Genomic DNA, 24,249 nt, shown 5'->3' with positions numbered 1-24,249 from the left:
GTGGGTGACTGGGGTAGAAAACAAAGTCTTGTGGTAGAGGTAGTCACAGAACTAAGATGCCAATATCTCAAGTTGGCTTTAGTCTCAGCAGAAAATAAGATATCAAAAGTCTTTGAGAGAGATGAGGAAGAGAGCAAACAAGCAGATTTACAAACTAGATCAGAGAAGATCTTTGGGTGTGGTTTACTAGTACATGGAACAAAGAGGAAGCAAATAAGTTAGAAGGCCTATTACATTTTTGAGGCAGTTGTGCTGCCAAAGAATTCATGACCTAATCTGAAAAGGCCTTTGACTGTTAAAATAATCTTTGAGGTGCTAAATTTGCACAACAGGAAGGGAGCTTCAAAGTTCTATGGCCCTCAAAAGAGCATATATCTCCAATGCTCAGCAATGATGTGGTCTGAGGCTAGCAGACAGGAAATAACCTCCCAGGTGGTTAAAGGACCATAGGCTGAAATGGGGAATACAATCCAGGTCGAATAAGAATGTTTTCCAGCGCCATGCACAGGAAACCCCTGTGCATTTATCACTCCTCCCTTTCTGAACTGGAGTTTGTATTCTAATAGTCCCAGCCTCATACCCCATTGTGCATTCAATGTAAAGACCTGATAAAGAGAGGATGTATCACCCAGAGATCCTTGGACTTTGGGTTAAAAATAGTACTATGGGGGATCCTGGGTTGTCTCCCTTGGGAAGAAGGGTATTCTGGAGGGCAGAGGGATAGACTATAGAAGACCCAACTAACTGCCCATTGAAGTCTGTGCCTTATCCCACAATGGCACTGCTTTAGTCTTTCCTTCTTGCATCTAGGTGTGAACATATAAAAATAATATGCATGTTGTAGGAGTAGAAATGTAATGTGTGAACACTTCTAAACCAAGGCTTATAAGAGAAGAGATGCTTATTTATCTTCTGTCTCCTTCTGGCAAGTGGATGCAGATGACAAGAAGGACTTAAGACAGAGCCACCAGATGAAAGGATTCTGGAGAAGAGTTGCCCACTGACCAAAACCACCAGCCTTATACTGTCACAGGACAGGAAATAAACTTTATTATGTTAAGTCACTGAAAAACTCGAGTTTATTAGTTATAGTAGCTAGCTTTGCTCTTCCTAATATGGATCTTGAGAAAAATACCACTTCTCAGGGTTGCAGTTTGTTCATTTTAGAAAAATAGGTGGTTCAACAAAATCACTGAGAATCTTTAGTAATACCATAATGATTAATCCTGCTTCATTTTGATTGTATATGAACAAACATGAGCTCATGCTTATGTCTTCCCATCTTCTATAAATTCATCATTAACCATACACACACAGAATTCAAATGGAATTGCTGATTCTTTTATCCAAGAATGTTCAAAATTGCAATGCATTTTTTGCCTTACCTGTGTGGTAGGGCACTGTAGGTTTACCACCACAGAGGGACTGGTACAGCTGAACAAGTTAAAGTAAAACAAAATGGTCTTGTTCCTGTTAAGAAAACAACATAAAATAATCTTTTTAGTGACTGTGGAAATAGGCCATATCATTTCAGACCCTGTACACTTTTAATATAATGACCTTTAAAATTTGGCTTCATTTTCCCTAGACAGCTACAATATAGTCCCCAACTCCTCTTTAAGTTGCCTAACATTCAAAGCTCCTTTTTGTAATAGTAAAAAACTGAAATAAATTGTTCATCAACAGTGGATTGGTTAAAGAATTTTAGTCCACAAAGAAGACTATATTGCCACTGAAAATAACGTTGAAGAAAATGTTTAATGGATGAATTCACAATACATTAATTTTAGGAAGCACGTTACTAAAGAGTATTAAAATATAATTAGATTTTAACTTTTCAAAAACAGGTAAAGCATATGCAGAAACAATATATATGAATGGTGGGATATGTTTAATTTTTGTACCTTTATGGATTTTCTAAAATAAATTTATTACTTTGGTAAACTAAAAAAAGATAAGTAAATTGAGTGATATCTTCTGTTTGAAATTGTGGCCAGTAGCATAGTAACAAGGCAGGTTGATACTATCACTAGCATTGAGTGAAGTATTACTCTGCCATTTAGCAGTCAATGATTCTCTTTTGAATCTCAATTTCATCTGTGCAATGGGGATAATACCAGCCCCACTGACTTCACAGTGGTGTTGGGAGGACATAAGAGAATATGTAGTGAACTCAAGACATGTGGCTGTCCAACTTTAATATGTATCTCTAAAATTTGGGACTGTTTGTTGAAAATTGTGATTCCTGACTCCTTCTCTACCCTTACGAGCCCAAATTTCAGGATATGGGGCCCAGGAATTCACATTTTATCCCTATTCTCCCCAGATTTATCTATTTACTTTTATATAAATTCCACTAGCCAACATATAGTATATCATTAGTTTCAGATGTAGAGTTCAATAATTCATCAGTTGTGTGTAACACCCAGTGCTCATCACATCACCTAGTTACCCCATGCCCCCACCTACCTCCCCTCCAGCAACCCTGTTTGTTTCCTATAGTTAAGAGTCTCTCATGGTTTGTCTCTCTATCTGATTACTTCCCATTCAGTTTTCCCTCCCTTCTCCTATGATTCTCTATGCAGTTTATATTCCACATATGAATGAAACCATATCATTGTATTTCTGACTTATTTCACTTAGCATAATACCCTCCAGTTCCATCCATGTCGATGTAAATGCTAAGTATTCATCCTTTCTGATGGCTGAGTAATGCTCCATTGTGTATATACACCACATCTTCTTTATCCATCTGTGGATATCTCAGCTCTTTCCATAGTTAGGCTATTGTGGACACTGCTGCTATAAACATTGAGGTGCAGGTGCCCCTTCAGATCATTTGTATCTTTGGGGTAAATAACTAGTAGTTCAACTGCTGGGTCATAGGGTAGGTCTATTTTCAACCTTTTGAGGAACCTCCATACTGTTTTCCAGAGTGGCACCAGCTTGCATTTCCACCAACAGTGTAGGAGGGTTCCCCTTTCTCCACATCCTCACCAACATCTGTTGTTTACTGTCTTGTTAATTCTAGCCATTCTGACTGGTGTGAGGTGGTATCTCATTGTGCTTTTGTGTTTCCCTGATGCCAAGTGATGTTGAGCATTTTTTCATGTCTGTTGACCATCTGTATGTCTTCTTTGGAGAAATGTCTGTTCGTGTCTTCTGCCCATTTCTTGATAGATTATTTGTTCTTTGGGTGTTGAGTTTGGTAAGTTCTTTATAGATCTTGGATATTAGCCCTTTATCTGATGTTATTTGTAAATATCTATATTAATTAATATTAATGTAGTGTATCACATTGATTGATTTGCGGATGTTGAACCACACTTGCAACCCAGGAATAAATCCCATTGGTCATGGTGAATAATCCTTTTAATGTACTGCTGGATCCTATGGGCTAGTATCTTGGTGAGAATTTTGGCATCCATGTTTATCAGGGATATTGGTCTGTAATTCTCCTTTTTGATGGGGTCTTTGTCTGGTTTTGGGATTAAGGTAATGCTGGCTTCATAGAAAGAGTTTGGAAGTTTTCCTTCCATGTATATTTTTTGAAACAGCTTCAGAAGAATAGGAATTAATTCTTCTTTAAATATTTGGTAGAATTCCCCTGGAAAGCCATCTAACCCTGGACTCTTGTTTGTTGGGAGATTTTTGATTATGGCTTCAATTTCCTTGCTGGTTATGGGTCTGCTCAGGCTTTCTATTTCTTCCTGTTTCAGTTTTGGTAGTTTATAAGTTTCCAGGAATGTATCCATTTCTTCCAGATCGCCTAATTTGTTGCCATATAGTTGCTCATAACATGTTCTTATGACTGTATTTCCTTGGTGTTCTCTCCTCTTTTATTCATGGTTTTATTAATTTGGGTCTTTTTTTCTTTTTGATCAGTCTGGCTAGGGGTTTACTGATCTTATTAATTCTTTCAAAAAACCAGTTTCTAGTTTTGTTGATCTGTTCTGTTTTTTCATTTCTATTTAGTTGATATCTGCTCTAACCCTTATGATTTCTGGTCTCCTGCTTGGTTTAGGCTCTATTTGCTGTTCTTTCTCCATGTCCTTTAAGTGTAAGGTTAGTTTGTGTATTTAAGACTTTTCTAGTTTCTTGAGAAAGGCTTGTATTGCTATGTACTTCCCTCTTAGGACTGCCTTTGCTGTATCCCAAGGGTTTTGAACAGTGTGTTTTAATTTTCATTTGTTCCCATGAATTTTTTAAAATTTCTCTTTAATTTCCTGGTTCAATTCATTGTTTAGTAGGATGCTTTTTAGCTTCCATGTATTTGAGTTCCTTCCAAATTCCCTCTTGTGATTGAATTCAAGTTTCAAAGCACTGTGGTCTGAAAATATGAAGGGAATAATCCCAATCTTTTGGTACCAGTTGAGTCCTGACTTGTGACCCAGGATGTGATCTATTCTGGAGAATGTTCCATGTGCACTCAAGAGTATTCTGCTGTTTTAGGATGGAATGCTCTGTATACATCTGTGAAGCCCATCTGGTCCAGTGTGTCATCCAAAGCCCTTGTTTCCTTGTTGATCTTCTGCTTAGATGATCTATCCATGCTGTGAGTGGGGTGTTAAAATCCTCTACTATTTTTGTATTATTATCAATGTGTTTAATTTTGTTATTAATTGGTTTATATAATTGGCTGCTCCTAAGTTGGCACATAAATATTTATAATTGTTAGATCTACTTTTTGGATAGACCCTTTAAGTATGATATAGTGTCCCTCTTCATCCTTTACTACAGTCTTTGGTTTAAAATCTAATTTGTCTAATATGAGGATTGCTACCCCAGCTTTCTTTTGATGTCTATAAGCATAATAAATGGTTCTCCAGAGCGCCTGGGTGGCTCAGTTGTTTAAGCGACTGCCTTTGGCTCAGGTCATGATCCTGGAGTCCCGGGATCGAGTCCTGCATTGGGCTCCCTGCTCGGCGGGGAGTCTGCTTCTCCCTCTGACTCTCCCCTTCTCATGCTTTCCCTCTATCACTATCTCTCTCAATAAATAAATAAAAATCTTTAAAAAAAAATAAAAAAATAAAAAAATAAATGGTTCTCCACCCCTTCACTTTCAGTCTGGAGGTGTCTTTGGGTCTAAAATGAGCCTCTTGTGGACAGCATATCAAAGGGTCTTGCTTTTTTATCCAATCTGATACCCTGTGTCTTTTGATTAGAGCATTTAGCCCATTTACATTCAGAGTAACTACTGAAAGATATGAATTCAGTGCCATTGTATTACCTGTAAAATCACTGTTTCTGTTTATTGTCTCTGTTCCTTTACTGGTCTATGTTACTTGTGAGCTCTCTTTGCTTACAAGATCCTCTTTAATATTTCTTGCAGGGCTGGTTTAATGTTCACAAGTTCTCTTAGTTTCTGTTTGCCCTAGAAGTTCTTTATCTCTCCTTTCATTCTGAATGATAGCCTTGCTGGATAAAGTATTCTTGGTCCCATGTTTTTCTCATTTAGCACCCTGAACATATCATGCCAGCCCTTTCTGGCCTGCCTGGTCTCGGTGGGTAGGTCTGCTGCCAGTCTAATGTTTCTACCTGTATAAGGTTAAGGACCTCTTGTCTCAAGCTGCTTTCAGGATTTTCTCTTTATCTCTGAAATTTGCAAGCTTCACTATTATATGTCGGGGTGTTGATCGATATTTAATGATTTTGAGAGGGGTTCTCTGTGCCTCCTGGACTTGATGCCTATTTCCTTCCCCAGATTAGGGATATTCTCAGCTATAATTTGCTCAAATATACCTTCTACCCCTATCTTTCTTCTCCCTCTGGAACCCCAATAATTCTAATCTTGTTTTCCTTTATACTATCACTGATCTCTCGAATCCTCCCCTCATGGTCCAATAATTGTTTCTCTCTCTTTTGCTCAGTTTCTTTATTCTCCATAATTTTATCTTCTGTATCACTTATTCTCTCTTCTGCCTCATTTATCCTAGCAGTAAGAGCCTCTATTATTGATTGTATCTCAGCAATAACCTTTTTTTATTTCAACCTGATTAGGTCTTAGTTCTTTTATTTCTCCAGAAAGGGAATCTCTTGTGTCTTCTATGCTTTTTTCAAGCCCAGCTAGTATCGTTATACTAACTATTCTTAATTCTAGCTCTGAAATTTTACCAATATCCATATTTATTAAGTCTATCATTGTGATTACTGGCTCTTGTTCTTTTTTTTCTGGGAATTTGTCCTTCTGGTCATTTTGTCCAGAGAAGAATAGATGAACAAGAGAACAAAAAAAGAAAAAAAAAATCAACCATGACCCCAGCAAAATATACACTAGGCAAATCAGAAGAGATCAGAAACCAAAAAAGAAAAAAAAAGGGGGGGGGGGGGGATAGAATATAACCAAACAGGTAGACAGAACAGGGTGATACATTTCGTCCTGGATGTATTTTTGTCTGTTTGTTAGAAGACACTTGATCCCAAAATTGTAAAGAAAGAAAAACTTATATACAAAAATAAAATTGAATACAGTGAAAGGAAGCCAAAAATGAAGAATAGAGCTATAAAATGTAAAAATGAAAATTAAAAAAAGACTTAGAGTTGATAACAGAAGCTAGTTGAAAAGGGAAAAAAAAAGAAAATTTAAAATTGAAAGACTAAAGAATCATGAGAAAAAACCCTCAAATTCTATATACTATTTTCCCCTAGTGCAGGAGTTTTTCAGTTCTATGTGATCCATAAACTTGGTATTCACCTGATGTTCCTCCTGATCTTCTACGGGAGGAGCCTGCTGTGCTGATTCTCAGGTGTCTTTGCCTGGGCAGACTTGCACCACCCCTTGCCAGCTCAGTCTAAGCTGCTTCGGGTTACTCTAAGGGGATTTTGTTCCCTGAAGGCTTTTCATGCCACTTTAGAGGATGAAAAAAATAAAATAAAAACGGCGGCACCCTGATCTCCAGTCCCAGAGCTGAATGATTGCGACCCCCACCTCTTCAGTGCACCCTTAGGGAAAAGCAGGCAATCACTTTCCTGTGCGCCAAATTCCACAGACTCATGCAGTGCACATCTTCCGGGGTGGGGCGGGGTGGGAGGTGGGAGTCTCACCACGGCCCTGCTGCTTTCTGGGGAGCTGTTGCTCGATCCTGTGTGCACCGCACAGCTCCTCCCATGGGAAGGAGCAGGGTTTCACAGCAGTTTTGCTGCTTGCTGGGCCCCTGCTTCAAGAGCAGTCATCTGATCATGCTGCAGTTTGAGCTTTATGGCAACACCTAGCTGAGAGCCTATTCTGAGGCTTGCTAATTGTAGCTGGCTTCCCTGCTCCAATGCTTGGGAACTCTGCTGCATGGAGGCACCCCCATTCTCCCCTGTTCGGGGATCCGGAGACCATACTGTCCCACCTAGCTTTCTGCCCCACTTCACCACCTGAACACCTTTCAGGCAGAGATGTCACTCACCCGAGAAGACTTCTAAAAGTTCCACTTTTATGCTCTGCTGCTATATCACTTTCCAGTTGCCGGTTTATGGAGGCTCCCTCCCCCGAAGTTCATCTTCCAATATAATGCCTCAGATTCACTTCTCTGCACCTCCACACTTCTCCTTGCAGAAAGTGGCCAATTTTCTATTTGTAGAATTGCAGCCATTCTTTTCTTAGATTGCAGGTTGAGTTTGCAGGTGTTCAGAATGATTTGATAGATATCTAGCTGAATTCAAGGGACCAGATGAAACAAGGGCCCCTATTCTTTCACCATTTTCCATCCACTTCATCCCCAGTAGATTTAGATACAGGTGGGTTATAAACCATACCTTGAGAGAACACAGCCCTAAACATTCAAGCATTTGTTAAGTCCCCAATTAATTAATGTGACTACATACATAGAAGAATGTATAGTAGACTGTTAACTCAGAATTGCCAAGTAGGAATCAAATGTAAAAATAAAGAAAGCCCTCCACAAAAAAAAAAAAAAAATTCTGGCTAGATTCTTGCATCATTTCTACCCTCTTCCTGCCCTGGAATGGGTGAATTTTTTTTTCCCCAACTCCAAATTGCAGAGGGCTCTGAGATAATCTCTCATACAGACTGAGGGTACCTGTAGGAAGGGCAGACCAGCATTTCATTTTCAAATGTACATCTCTTCTGTGGCAGACTTATTCATCAACCCTCTGTGCCCATTTTAGAAGTGAGAAATGAAACCCAAAATGACCACAGAGGGTTAGAAAAGCCAATGGCATAGAAAGAGGACAGCCCTGAAGCAGCGTCTTATGGGAGGATGAAGAATCAAGTAAATGGGCTTGCACTTCCCTGGTGATAACTCATCTGACACCAAGAGACTGGTAGTGAGTCACCAGGGATGGAGCTGAAGGGGTTTGGAGGGTGGCAAGCCAAAGCTGATCTCTCAAATCAAAGGACTATTTAGTAAGGACTTCCCCCAGAGAATCTTCTCTTGTACACCATGAGAGAGCCAGCTTTTGGATGCTTACCCCAAAGAGGGTATTGATGTCTAGTTAATCATGTCTCAGCTGCAGTAGTAATAAGCACATGGGACTAGGGCAATGGCCAGACACTCCTCCTCCTTCCATCCCTCACAACACAAAGAAACAGCCAGAACCAAAAGAGAGGGAAGAGAAGGGAAAGGACGGACCAGGCCCTCTCTTCCTCTCTCAGTTCCCTTGCAGAGTTCAAACTTGAGCTGGGGGATTGGAAGAAATGAGATTCAAATTTTAAATTGGACTACACTAAACTCTATAACAACAGAAAGGGTTTGGAAAAATACAGAATCTATCTGAGATGTTCAAGTGAGAAGACAGACTTGCATGAACTCTGTTAAAGTCAATGATATGGGAAAAATAAACCCATTTCATGTTTGTAATCCTATCAAGTTCAGATGGCTCAAGAATATGGTCATCGACTTATACACAGTATGCACAGAGCTACTTCATGATTCCCAAGAGCCAGCTTTGCTCTTTCACCAAACAGCCCTATCATCTACACAGTCTTGTGGTACACGTGATTCGAATTTGTACCTATGCAAATGAATATATTATTGCATGTCATGAATCGTTGGAGTTCCTTGGGAGTAGTGTGAATGGTAAATCATTAAGTGTCAAGAGTCCCCCACAGGTAAAATTGATTTATAAACTGCAAATGATACATAAACTCAAGTTATTCACCTGATTATGCTATTGTCAAGGGTAAGGTTTATACCTTCTTCACCTTTATATCCCACTTTTCCAACACTTATCCTAGTACTTGGCCCATTCTAGATTTTTATTAAATGTTGCAGAATGAATGAGAACAATTCCAGAGTAAGTTGTTGTTGTTGTTGTTTAATCTTAGAATCCTCCTTAGTTTCCCAGTACAAATCTAAGGTCATTCAATTCCAGTCTGTCTGATATCCTTAAACTTCAGTGAACCTCATGGGGTGCCCCGGTGGCTCAGTCGGTTAAGTGTCCAACTCTTGATTTCAGCTTAGTGTCATGATCTCGGGGTTCTGGAATAGAACCCCACACTGGGTTCTGTGCTCTCCCTCTGCCCTTCCCCCCACACACGTACTCTTTCTCTAAAATAAATAAATCTTAAAAAACAAAAACAAACTTCAGTGAACCTCAAATCCCTCAGGTACAGCATTGGTGGTGATGGCTGCAACTGAGCAATCCCGTGGGAGTGACTGAGGGAGTAACTATTTAACTTAAACTGCATTTCCATCAAGAAACAACAAAGTAAAATCAACTGCAAACTACTAGTTCAAAATGATGTACCATGCACTTAAGCCTTCTCTCCTCTTTCCTGAGCCTCAAGGAAATAAAAGAATGGAAGTACAAAAAGGAATAAACCTTACCACACCAGCTGAGGGTGGGAAAGACAGGATCTGTTCACAATTGTATGAGAGTTCAACAATTTCTGGAAAATGGAAAGCATATGAGAGTATGTTGAGTGATGAAGACACCAGAGAGGGGTAGGGAAAGGGTGAGATACAACCTGCCTATTGGAAATCATGAAATGCTGGATTCAGAGTTGAAAGTGAAAAATGTGGTTGAACACAAGATTAACTGAAGGTTTATGTACAGAGCTACAGTACAAACCAGCACCTCTCTGTTTTTTCCCATACCCCGGCACTTGGAATTTCAGCATCCAAGAAAAACATGCAAAACTGAGGCCTCCTTTGTGGAATGAACCTTCTGGGGTTAGCAAAGACTTTTATGGAATTTGGTGCCCCAGCCTACAAGCCTTCATATTTTGCAAACGTATGCCTGACAACCAGCTTCCCATCAGTTTATGCTGTCGTGAAATCTGACAGCAAACATAGCCTCATCACCTTATACAGGGCAGAGGTCTCAGGAAAACTGACCTACTAACATAGCTGTGGGACAAATTCATACAAGCGACTTCTTTCTTTAATAATAATTCGTAATCAAGTAGAACCAGGAATGTAAGGAAGAATCAGAATATGAAAGAGAAAGACTAAAGTAAACAAAAACTGATGCTGGATGAAATTCAATAATTTAGGGCATAGGATGGACCTTTAAAGAAAATCCAATATTTTCAAAATAATCCAAGCAGACTGCCCATAAAATAAAAATACTATAACATTACAAAGAAATAGAGGATAAGAGGGCTCTTAAAGATGAAAAATATGAGGAAGATGGAACAGTAGGAGGACCCTAAGCTCACCTCATCCCATGGATACAACTAGATAACACCCACATCAATATAAATAACCCAGAAAATGACCCAAAGACTGGCAGAACAGATTCTCCACAGCTAAACATAGAGAAGAGGCCACCTTGAAAAGGGTAGGAAGGGCAGACACACAGACAGGAGTTAAACAGACCCACAGGACTGTCCCCAGGAGGAACAATGCAAGTACAGAGAGGGAAAAGAAACCACCCTCACACCAGGCACCCCAGGCATGGGGAACCTGCATGGGGAAGATAAACCCCCATAACATTTGGCTTTGAAAACCAGAGGGACTGAATTTTGTGAGTTTTTACAATCACTGGGGCTTAGTACCTAGAACTTTAAAAGTCAGCAGGCTGGACTCTGGAAGAGCTGGGAGAGCCTAGAGGAGGAGGAAACGGAGTCTCCACCCTTAAAAAGAGCACAACAAACTGCCCCACTAAGATACAGCATAGAAGCAGCAGTTTGAAAAACACCTGGGGTATGAAGGATGGAGATCTGTTTACTAATCTGAGAGTGAAGGCTGGAAGGGCAGGGATTTGGGGGAGATTTCTCCAGGAACAAAAGAGCTGACAGGTGTCATTCCACCCCCCTGCCCCCCAGCTTAGAACCAGGGATACCTGTGGCAACCAACACAGTGCCAATAGTTATTATCTCACTTGCTAACACTGTACCCTGCCCTGGCATTCTCCAGCAGACATGCCCATCCACAGCCAAGCCTCCATTCCAAGTCCACTCCCAAGCACACCTGAGCAAAACTTCCTGACACTGTGTACCTCACGCCCATGTTCACCTGCGGACCTGCCCCCTTCAATACAACTGTGGAGAGACCATCCAAATGCTACCATGAGCCTGGCAGTGTGCAAGCAGCCCTGAGAGAGGCCAGCACAACTCCAGAGAGACTCCTGCTCTAGGGGAGAGGGGATGATAACCACATACACCGGATCGAATTTGGCCACAAAGGTGGGCTGGGGGGAGACAGCTGGTCTGACTACAGGCCCTGCCCACCACCAAAAGCTTCTCAAAGGACAACAGAGGGAAAGAACCCTGCAGTTCAGTGCTACTGCCTCTCTGGCAAACATTTAGTCTGACTCAACTCAAGTGCAAGGTGGCCAGAGCCTGACCCACTAAGAGAGGAAATAAATGCTACCCACAAGGAAAGAGAGCCATTGCAGATAACTGGACTAAAGGCAAATACAGCTCAGTTACCACAGCAGGGCACACACAACATATATAAGAGACATTCCTAAAGTGCCAGGTTCTGGTAAACGGGACATTGCAGTGCAACAGGACCTTTTTATAAGGCCGTTACTTTCAAGAGCAGGAGATGTAGCTGACTTTCTTAACACATAAAAACAGACCCAGAGTTACACAAAATAAGGAGACAAAGGAATTTGTTCCAAATAAAAGAACAGGACAAAATTACAGCAAGAGCACTAAATGTAATGAAGTAATACATATACCTGATAAAGAATTTAAAGTAATGATCACAAAATTATTCAGTGGATTTGAGAAAAGAGTGGAGGACCTCAATAACACCCCCAACAAAGAGACAGAAAACATAAAAAAGAACCAATCAGAGAAGAAGAAATAATAATGAAAATTAAAAATACATTAAATGGAATAAATAGTGGACTAGAGGAAGCAGAGAAACAGATTAATGATCTGGAGGACAGACTAATGGAAAGCAATCAAACTGAACAGGAGAAAGAAAAAAAATAATACAGAATGAAAATAGATTTAGGGACCTCAGTGACACCATCAAGTGTACTAACATTCGCACTGTATAGATCCTAGAAAGAGAAGAGAGAAAAAAGGGGGTAGAGAATTTATTTGAAGAAATAATAGGTGAAAACTTCCCAAATATGGGGAAGGAAACAGAAATCCAGATCCAAGACTCACAGAGAACCCCCAACAAAATCAATCCAGGAAGGTCCACACCAAGACACACAGTAATTAAAATGGCAAAAAGTAGTGATACGGAGAGAATTTTAAAAGCAGCAAAAGAAAACAGGTGCATGCAAGGGAAATCCCATAAGGCTATCAGCTGATTTTTCAGCAGAAATTTTGTAGGCCTGAAGAGGGTGGCATGATATATTCAAAGTACTGAAAGAAAAAAACCTGCAACCAAGAATACTCTATCCAGCAAGACAATCATTCAGAATAGAAGGAGATACAAAGAATTTCCTAGACAAACAAAATTTAAAGTAATTCATGACCACTAAACCAGCCCTACAAAAAATGTTAAAGGGGACTCTCTGAATGGATAGGAAAGACCATAAGCAATCCCATTTACTAGACCACTTTTCTACACCATACACAAAAATAAAAATGGATTAAAGACCTAAGTATGAGACAGGAAACCACCAAAGTCCCCTTTGATAATAACCTCTTTGGAATTAGTTATAGCAGCTTCTTACTAGACACATCACTGGAGGCAAGGGAAACAAAAGCAAAAATGAACTACTGGGACTTTATCAAGATATAAAGCTCCTGCACAGTGAAGGGAACAATCAATAAAATTCTAAGGCAATCTATGGAATGGGGGAAGATATTAGCAAATGACATATCTGATAAAGGGTTGTTACCCAAATCTAAAAAGAACTCAACAAACTCAACACTCAGAAAACAAATAATCCAGTTAAGAAATGGGCTGAAGACATGAATAGACATTTTTCCAAAGAAAACTTCCAGATGGCCAACATACATGAAAAGACGCTCAATATCACTGATCATTAGGAAGATGCAAATCAAAACTACAGTGAGCTATCACCTCATTCCTGTCAGAATGACTAAAAATAACAACACAGGAAACAAAAGGTGTTGGCAAGGATGTGGAGAATGGGGAACCCTCTTACACTGTTGGTGGGAATGCACACTGGTGGAGCCACTCTGGAAAACAGTATGGAGTTTCCTCCAAAAGTTAAAAATAGAACTACCCTATGTCTCAGTAATTGTACTACTAGGTATTCACCCAAAAGATGCAAAAATACTCATTTGAAGGGATACATGCACCCCGATGTTTACAACAGCATTATCAACAATAGCCAAATTATGGAAAGAACCCAAATGTCCATCTACTGATGAATGGATAAAGAGTACTTGGGTGCACACACACACACACACACACACAGGAATATCACTCAGCCATTAAAAAGAATGCAATCTTGCCATTTGCAACAAAGTGGATGAAGCTAGAGAGTATTATAAGTGAAATAAGTCCATAAGAGAAAGAAAAGTACTGTATGAGTTCACTCCTATGTGGAATTTAAGAAACAAAATGTATGAACATAAGGGGGAAAAAAAGAGAGGTAACCCATAAGACAGACTCTTAACTATAGAGAACAAACTGAGGGTTGCTGGAAATGAGGTAGGTAGGGGGATGGGTTAAATGGGTGATAGGTATTAAGGAGGGCACTGGTTGTGAGCAGTGTTGGGTATTGTAGGAAGTGATGAATCACTAAATTCTACACCTGAAACTAACATTACATTGTATGTTAACCAACTGGAATTTAAATAAAAATGTGAAACCAAAAAAAAAAAAAAATGAATCCAGGAAGTCCAAGGTGTGAATAACAGAATTCCAAAGAGACAACCAATAAAATGGGAAGAATGAAAATAGCTAAGAAATAACTGAAGAAAATTTTCCTGGGTTAATGAGAATCCTAGTTTTTCAGAATTAAAAGACTCAAGACTGAACAAAAATAAGAAGAGAAAAACACTGATGTCACATTGTGAGCTTTCAAAACACTAAGAATAAAGAAATGATTTTAAATGCCTTTTCCAAAGAAAAAAAGTCACCACAAAATATGTGAATCAGACTGGCATTAGCCACACTGGATGCCAAAAACACTGAAACAATGTCTTCAAATTTCTGACAAAAATTGTCTTTCAAGGTACCAATCTATCAGTAGGCCATCAATCAACTATAAATAGAGAAAAGAAAAGTATTTCTAGGGGAAATACTCAGGAATTTACTTCTCAGGAAATACACTTCCTGTGCTTCCTTTCTTTAGGAAGATCATTGAGAATATTCTCCACCAAAACAAGGGTGTCAGCAAGGAAAACAAATTGGCAAACAGGAAACAGTCCATGGGACATATACATACTTTAAAAAGTGTCTGTTGTTTATCTGAAATTAAAATTTAAGTGGGCATTCTGTGCTTTTATTTGCTTAATCTGGCAACTTTAGAATCAGGATGCAATCTAATGGGGTAGACAAGTCCCAAAATTAAAGCTTTGCAGTAGATCTAAAATTTACCAGGTCCTGAGTGAAACAAAAGGACAGAGGCACTGCAGGGTTGTCTTCAGAGAAAAGGGGCCTCTGAAAAATGGGGTGATTGGGTCCTGATAAAGGCTATTCACAAAAGCTGAGCATAATACCTTCTAGGTCCAGCCATGTTGTTGCAAATGGCAAGATTTCATTCTTTTTTATGGCTAATATTCCATTGTGTTTATATGCCACAAAACAAGTGAACAAATGAATACAACAAAAGAGAAACAGACTCATAAATATAGAGAATAAACTGGTGGTTGCCAGGGGGCAGGGGCAGAGAGATAGGCAAAATAGGTGGATAGGGATTAAAAGGTACACACTTCCAATTATAAAATAAATAGGTCACAGGGATGAGAAGGACAGCATAGGGAATAGAGTCAATAATACTATAATAACTTTCTGTGATGACAGGTGGCAACTATCCTTGACATGGTGAGCATATTGAAATGTATACAGTTGTTGAATCACTATGTTGTACACCCGAAACATTATAAGTCAACATTATATATAATTACATATTACATTACCTACAAGGTAACATTGTAAGTCAACTATGGGCCAATTAAAAAATTTTTTAAAGAAAAAATCTTGTTGGCAAAATATAATTAAGAATGTTAATGCCCTATGTTAAAGCAAACTAAAATATGGGAGGATACTAAGCCACTAATAAAGCATAAGATTTGACTTTGATATCAGTGACCTAGTAGACATGAAAATGGAATGGCCTGGTATTGAGTAAAGTTTACATAGTTATAACAGAATCAAAGTCTTTTGTTTCCAATTTCTAGAATCAACCTACCAGTAGAACATGGAAGGTGATGTAATGTGTGGTGATTAACATAACATAATAAAATAAAATTTAAAAAAAAGTTGTGGAACTGAACTTCATAACAAATTTGATTAAGTAAAAAGGTAAATATAGAAAGTAGAAGGGAAAATGAAAAGAAAGAGGGAGAGAAAGGTAGCAGGGTAATATCCTCCTTTTATATAAAGAGGAGTCAAAACACTGACAAAAGTTAATGGAACGAGAAATAGAGGTGTTAGTATACTATTTAAAGTCACAGAAGTAACCATATGAAAATCTACAGGTAATAATCTAACTGCAAACAAGCGAGGAGGAGGGGATCAGGCAAAGAGATAATGTAAATGAGTTAAATCTTCATTTTTCATAGCAGGCTGGCAATGGATACTTTTTTAATGCATACTTTCTAACATTAATAAAGCACAAAACAAAAGAATAAACATATTAATTAAAGTTATGCAAAAAACCACCAGAGAACTAAGGCCAGTGTTATAGACTGAATGTATCCACCCACAAATCCATATGTTGAAATCCTAACCCCCAATGTGATAGTCCTAGGAGGTGGAACTTTTGGGAGGTGAGTGGGTCATGCTGGTGGAGCCCCCATGAACAGGATTAGGGCTCTTATAAGAGACCCCAGAGAGCTCTCTAGCCCCTTCATCCATTTGAAGATGCAGAGTGAGGCCTGCTGTCTGCACACCGGGGAACAGGCCTTCACCAAGAGCCTGACCACACTGGCACCCTGATCTTGGACCTCCAGTCCCTAGAACTGTAAGAAATGAATTCCTGTCATTCACAAGCCACCCAGTCTATGGTATTCTGTATTAGCAGCCTGAACTTACTAAGAGAACCAGAGAGAGAAGAGGGGGTCTCTGTGGAATGAAACTGTCATTAAGGAGTCCTAGGACAGACCATTGCTTTCATTGCCTTTAGAAGCTCTTCATTAATGTTCAGTTTACTTTCACATGCCTATATTATATCTATATAAGTATATAAATATATTGATACAGATTTTTAAAAATTAAATCAAGTTACTTCGGGCCTTGTAGTGTGTTCAAACAAATTTGTGAGACCTCCTTGCTATTTTATGAGATGTTCTTCGGTAAACTGAAGACAAGTTTTCCTGCTGGACCTAGATGCCAAATTGATGCAAAACGTAAATGGCAGAGTTTTGTCCTCTAATCTTAGCTGTTTCTCTAACTGAATCTCACTCTAGGGATGGGTGCTTTCATCTAATTTGGTAACTGTGCTGTCTCAATGTTCAAAACACATCTACAAGCTGAAGTTTTTGTAGTAGCCAGCAGGTGGCATCAAAATCAATTGAGTGGAAATCCCAAAGAACAGGACCAGACACAAGGATCAGGAGTAACTTCCCTGAAAGGCAGAGAAAGTTACATCAACAGAGCACTCCGTTTTCCTTTGAGGTCTCTGTTTTACCCGTTTTGACATTTTAGAAAACCCCCAGTGCTCTCCTAGTGTCTTTCTGGTTAGGCATGGATATACAAAACACAAAATGGCCAAACTCTACGTCCCAAATATTATCACACTATTTCTTTTCTTTTTTTTTTTTTTTTTAAGATTTTATTTATTTGACAGAGAGACACAGCGAGAGAGGGAACACAATCAGGGGGAGTGGGAGAGGGAGAAGCAGGCTTCCCGCTGAGCAGGGAGCCTGATGTGGAGCTCGATCCCAGGACCCTGGGATCATGACCTGAGCCGAAGGCAGACGCTTAACGACTGAGCCACCCAGGCGCCCCAATCACACTATTTCTAAACACAGAATTTAAGCTTAGTAATAAGGAAGGTGTTTGAGAATTAAGAATCTAAGGGTTGCTGTAAGTACATCATGACACTAACAAGTACAAATACTCTGTTACAGTCTAACAAGTATTTCCTGCACTGTATTGTTTGGGGGGCTTTAATTACACATCCTGACATAGATGCATTTCATTTTACAACAGAAGTGCGTGTGAGTGTGTGTGTGTGTGTGTGTTTTAATTTAATGATATTTTTACCAGTTTATGTTCAAGATTTTTAGGACTGGTAAACATGCAACATTTTATCATAGGACTGTACTGTAATTTATCTAATTAATCTCTATTGATAGCCATATAGGATATTTCCATTTAATTACTACTATTTCATAGTACCTGTATCACTATAACATCAGGAAATTTTATGCAAATTTCCACTAGGTAAGTTTCTAGGAGGAAAACTGCTGAATCAGAAAGAATATACAAATTTGAAAAGTATTTCATAGAAGCCACTTTTAGACAACAGGCTTGAGCAATGGAAACTTGGTCAAGGCAGAAGGGCCCAAAGTGACCCTGGCTGAATGAATACAGACAGGCCCATCAGCAGACCCACCTCAAAAGTTCCATAGGACCTCTAACCGATGGGCTACTTATAACCAGGCACAGTTACCAAACGGGAGATTCCGCATGTTGCCACACCTCCTCACCTTCCCCCTTTAAAAACAGCCCCCCACCCACTACCTCCATGCAGATCACCTCTCCTCTGCTGTCTGGCCTGCAGCTCCCTTGAGGTGTATTCAGTAAACTTCTATCTCCTTTGTTCTGCCTCAGGTGAATTCTTGTCACCACGGGCACCACTGGCTTCCACCCAAGAGCCACCCCACATTTGGGGGCCCCCCCATCCGATCGGGAGACACACCACATTTAGATACCACAGTTTTGATAAATATTATATTTCATTACCAAAGTAGAAAAGGAGATGCTTTTAACACTGTAAAATTTTACTGTTTTCAATTTTCAACCTAATAAGCAAAAAAGTGTATTAATTTGCATTTCTTTAACTATGGTTGAACAATGCCTTGTATGTATGTATGTTATTTTCTGTTTATGACTTTTGCCAACTTTGATACTGAATTATTCTTTTCCTCTTTAATTTTGTAACAGCAGTTCATATAATAAAGCTATTGACCCACTGTCAGATACATATGTTGAAAATATTTTTTTCTGGATTGCCACTTATCTTTTAACTTTGTATACAGTGAGTTAAATGGTAATATAGTGGCAATATATTTTCAAATAAAGACTTCTTTACCCCATAATTCTATAAATATACCTCTGCATTTTCTTCTGTTACTTTTTTTATTGTGTATTTTATATACAAAATCTTCAGTGTTTCAGTATTCATTTTGGTGTAAGGTAGGAGATAAATATCTAATTTTATATTCATGAATAGCATTTCAGTTAATTCAATACCATTTAATAATTCACATTTTTGTTACTGATTCGGAATCCCACCTTTATCACATTCTAATTGTATTGTATTTACTTGTATTTACTTCTCTCTGCCTATTTCTGTGATAGTTCCACACTGTTTAAGTGATTGAAATCTGATATTCTCATAAATATTTTCACTTACTATTAAAAACTCTAACCATCATTTAAACTTCCTTGTTAAATTTTCAAATTAATACACAATTAGAAGAATTAAAACAATTGAGAAGCTTAAAAATATAAATTATATATTATGTAATTATTACATGATAATGATGTTATCAAAAATCGGTGGGGAAAAGAGCATATTATTCAACCAACTATTCTGAGATATTTGCTTCTGCAGTTGGAAAAAAAATTTTGATTACTACTTCAGTCCATATAAAAAAAAGAAATTCCAAGTAGATTAGAAATTTAAAGGTAAAAAGGGGAACCATAAAAATATTAGAGAAATACAGGTGAATGTTTTTCAAGAGTAGGAAAGCAATTACAATCATGACACAAAACCCAGAAACTATAAAGGAAAAGTCAACAGAATCACCTCTTGAAAATATAAACATAAGTTTTAATGGTTCCATTAGAGACATCATAATTTACCATCATCCACATATTATTGGATATCTGTATAGCGTCCAATATATTGTTATTATAAATAATACATTAATGAACAAGTCTGTGTTACACTAGGATTGTCTTTGAATGATCTTTATGTACTGCAATTTGTAGTATCCCATTTTTGTTGAAGATAAGTAGGTCATTGGCTTAGGTCTAGAAAACTTACTGTTACAGAGGCCCTTTTAAAAATAGCTTATTTTAAGAACTAGAGATTTAGACATTTGTATGATTTTTTTTTTTTTTTTACACCACCTGGTGCTTTCTTTGTCCTTCATAGTGTAAAAGTTTTGTTGGCAATGTCTAGGGTTTTCTGAGTTACTGAGGTTAAAATAAGAATTACTATTCTAGATGAGGACTTAGTCCAGTTTCCAATGGGCTACAAGGACCTTTTGTAGGAGTCCATTCGTCTGTCATAAACTCAATCTGATATGATTAAGGATTTGATCCTCACCCACCCCGCTGTCCAAATTTCTAGTTTCTCTTGATCATCTGTAATAATTCTACTCCATGAACATTATTAACCCTTTCCTGAATCTATTTTTTAAATTTGTATCTCTTGGAATAATAAGCTCCAAAGTTATGGGTGGGCAACATACTGAACACAACAAATGTTCACATAAAAACACACACACAAAATTGTTCTGAACCTTATTTTTTTGTTGTTTTTGGTAGTAGCGAGGGCTGCTGTTGTTTTCGTTTTTTACCCATTCAATGCCAACTTTTATAGAAACTGAATTGGTTATGAAGAACCAGGAGATCTAGTAAAAACCCAGGTATTGCCAGAAAAGAAACAGACCAGTGGGAAAAGAGAGGAAATTTTCTAAAAATGTGAAATTTATGTTTTGTTTTGTTTTTTTAAGGTAAAGAAACAGAAAAATTGCCTTTGGAAATTGGAAACTTTTGTTATGATTAACATTAGAAAGGAATCTGATAGAACATTCTCCCTTGTTTCAGCTAGTCAGAGCCATGGTCTATAGCAACCAAGTAGCTTTGAAAAGCCTACCACTCACTGAAGATTTCTGGGTGGCATACACTTTCAAAAGTGAAGTGATTTGTCAGTAGGCACTGTGGCAAAAACAATTCTAACTGCAACGTTTAGCTACTCAGAACTCAGCCTTCCAAAAGCCCATTTCAGAAGGCATTTTAAAATATGGCTTCTGATAAAATCACTCGTCCAATTCATCCACTATAATTATACTTTTGCTAAGCAGAGTCTAATAAAATGCTGCATAACAATGACAACTTGTCCTAAATCATATAGTATGAAATTTCCCAATTGCTTATAGACGGTCTCTAGGATAAATGGGAGGGAAAAACCTCCTTTCTGAATTTCAATCTTCTTACGAAGTCTAGTAGGATTAATGTAAAAATGATTTTGTTACCAGCTAGACCCTGAGACCTGGCCATTATGGCTCACCTGCTTGTACCCACCAACATTTGTCCCACATTTTCCTTAAGCTCTTCTTCCCAACTTATCTCTTAACTTAGGCAAAGGACCTTATGGGCATAACATCCCATGATGGACACTGAAACTACCCCTCAAGCAATGATGACTGCCTGAGGAAGAGTTCTGGTGGCCCAGACCACCAAACCTGTTTGAGCTAACCCCCCCGACTCACTTCTGCACAAATGGACCATGGAGTGACCTCTGGAATGACCAACAATTAATTTCCCTTTCCTCATCATAATGCTAAAATCTCTGCCCAAGATGGAGCACAAGCCTCATTTACATATCATACATACCATATCTATATATATGTCTATATATTTCTGTAGGCATGTTTCTTTAAGGTGCATACATGACCTTATACCTACCTCTGCATAAGACGACAAGGCTTTCCCATCTAAATATTCATCCTAACCTTAAATAAAAGGAACCCATTCACCCTTGCTCAGGGAGTCACAACTTTGGAAGTTATTTCCTGTGATCAACTTATTTGGTGCAAATAAAGTTTCCCTTGTGTGACAACTCACATGGTGTAGTTTCTACCTGTGACTCACCAAGAAGCGAACTCATGCTGGTTCAGTTACAGTTTCTAGGTTCCAGCTTAGACGGCAAAAATCAGACAAAGGAAAGGTAGCCATACTCACTCATTGGGGGTGCCCTTCTGGCCACAAAAGTGGCCCTTGCTGTCTGTAGGGTAGGCCACTCTCCTGGGGTCTCCATGTACCCAGGCTGCAAGAACAAGAAAGGACAAAAACTCTATCAGTGACAGCTGACTAAAGGCAGTCTGATTTGAGAAATTAGAATGCACCACAGCAACACATTAACCTCTCCCCTCAGTCACAGGAGATTATTGATTTTCTTCAAAGTAATTTCTTAATGAAAAGTAAAATAAAATATGGATGAATCAGTCAGAAAACACATTTCTTTTAATCTCTCAGGACTCATCTGGGTTGTAGCCAAAACCTGAGGTAATGCACTTAGAAAATGACATTTATTAGAATGTGAATTAGAGGGCACACTGTAAATGCTTGGTTGGCTAGAAGTCACTTTTCTCCAGGGCTTAAAACTAAATGACTTCATAGCAGAGCTAATAAATTTACAGTAAATATTATGATGTAATTCTTTTGGGTTATACATAAGTGAAAACCATTTAAAAATTCAACCGAATGAAACTGTAATACCCAATTCACATTGACTAGTTCTTTATGACTTCATGTGCCATTATGAAAGGCAAACATCAGAAACTTTAGCGGCAATATATAATAAAGATTTGCTGTACATTTTGTTGCATAATCTCAAAGCTTAGTATAAATTTCGAGTGTTCTCAAACTTCATGCAAACTGAAGACTTGATTCTGTTTTCTCAGGAAATGCAGGGCTTTACCTTATATAAACTTATCACCTTTATTTTCCAAGAATTATAAACTTGACTGACAGCTAGAATATAGAATGACAGAAAGTAACATGCATTAGCTAAATAATACCCCCAATTCTAACTGAAGGTTTCTTTTTCAGTTTAATATAGTTCCTAAAAATCTAGAAAATGCATTGGCCATCTGATAACGCTTGCCTCTGCATATGGAAAACCTATCTCTTTGTCCTTTGCTTCCTTTAACGGTTGCCCAGCTATCTCCTTACCCCACATTTATTGGATTTGACAGTTCATGTAATAATTCAATCACCCTTATGTACATGCCCTGTGTGACTTGGGAAGATAAAAAAAAATCAATTCTGAATGAGAATTTTAATATGGAAGAGAAATTTTTCTCAATAATTTTTCTCATCCATCCAAGTCTTTCCTTTTAGTATCTAAGTACCCAGAAAAGTCTCCTTTGTCTCATTCTTTGTTCAATGTCATAGAAGCCAAATAGGTTTCATCTTCTAATATAGTCGTATAAAATCTGACTCATTCAGGCTGCCTTATCTTCTTGTCTTTATTTCCCAGAACAAAGATAGTGGACTGTAAAGAAAGCATTTAAATGTCATCTAAGCATTCAGTGGACAATGTCTCTGGATACTATTCCATTATATTCTGCTTTTATATCTTTTTGGGGGGGTCACATTTAGGCTAAAACTAAGAGGTCCACTTTTACCTATTTCCTGCAATATTTTTTTTTACCCTGAAATTTTTTTTTTTAAAGATTTTATTTATTTGACAGAGCACAAGCAGAGGGAGAGAGAGGGAGAAGCAGGCTCCCTGCTGAGCAAGGAGCCTGATGTGGGACTCGATCCCAGGACCCTGGCATCATGACCTGGGCCAAAGGCAGCCGCTTAACCGACTGAGCCACCCAGGCGTCCCACCCTGAAATATTTTATTCCTTTCCATACAAATATTAACTCAGAAATGGTATGTAAAGCATTTAGATTGCTAGGTTGGCTTGTTAATATATTTATGACCCTGAACAAGTCATTTAATTGTTTTAGCTTTGGCTTTCTAATCTGTTACTATAAAATGGGTATAATACCAAACCCCATAAGAATGTTGAGAATATGAAAAAAGACAATAAAGTAGAATGCCTAACATGGTGCTTTGCATGCAACATGGACTTGGTAATGTTAGTTCCTGTCTTATTTAGGTTTCCCCAACGCAAATCCCTGAGACAAGGACTTTGCTATGGGTAGATTAATTTAGGGGATAATTCTAGGAAGCTTAGGTGGGAACGAGAAGGGAAGGAAGCAAAGCCAACAAAAGGCATGTTAACAAGTGGGATACTGTTGGGGGCTGTGGTGACTCCATTCTGCTGAGGACCTTCTGAGGAACCACATAGAACATGCTTGTTGGGGGGCATGCTGAAACAGTCTACCACAGCTGCAAGCAAACCCAGAAGAACTGAGGGGAAGTGGGGTAGGACATTAGCAGGATCTACTATAGTTTTCTTTCCCTTTTACATCAATTAACAAAAGAATTTACTAAGCAACCACTATGTGTCCTGTACTAGAAGTCAATACCATTATAGTTTATATCGGACTTCTGAAGAAAAACATGAAAAGGAGACAACAAAATTTGCAGAAGCAGACACTTGAGTGGCTCAGTTGGTTAAGCGTCTGACTCGAATTTTGCTCAGGTCATGACCTAGGGTGGTGAAATTGAACCTCAAGTCAGGCTCCACGCTCAACATGGAGTCTACTTGAGATTCTCTCTCTCTCCCCCCTCTCCTTTTGCCCCTCCTCATGCCCATGCACACTCATGCTCTCTCTCAAATAATAAATAAATAAATAAATAAATAAATAAATAAATAAATAAATAAAT

The 24,249-nt window shown here is 38.5% G+C and overlaps 1 protein-coding gene across 5 annotated transcripts in view; it reads right to left on the bottom strand.

Annotated features, from left to right (window-relative positions):
- SLC44A5 (solute carrier family 44 member 5) overlaps positions 1-24,249 on the bottom strand; it is a 349,362-nt gene that overhangs the window by 64,235 nt on the left and 260,878 nt on the right. For all 5 annotated transcript variants that reach the window (XM_035018252.1, XM_035018255.1, XM_035018256.1 and 2 more), the window contains 2 exons: positions 21,645-21,729; positions 1,386-1,470 (listed from right to left, as the gene is read on the bottom strand). In XM_035018252.1, the coding sequence (XP_034874143.1) occupies positions 1,386-1,470; positions 21,645-21,729 (170 nt within the window). The remainder of the gene's footprint in view (positions 1-1,385; positions 1,471-21,644; positions 21,730-24,249) is intronic.

Source organism: Mirounga leonina, unplaced genomic scaffold, assembly GCF_011800145.1.
Source record: "Mirounga leonina isolate KUSES-001 unplaced genomic scaffold, KU_Mleo_1.0 Mir_173, whole genome shotgun sequence".
Taxonomy (NCBI): Eukaryota; Metazoa; Chordata; class Mammalia; order Carnivora; family Phocidae; genus Mirounga; species Mirounga leonina.
Note: the sequence above shows the minus strand (reverse complement) of the source record. Positions and strands in the feature narration are given on the sequence as shown.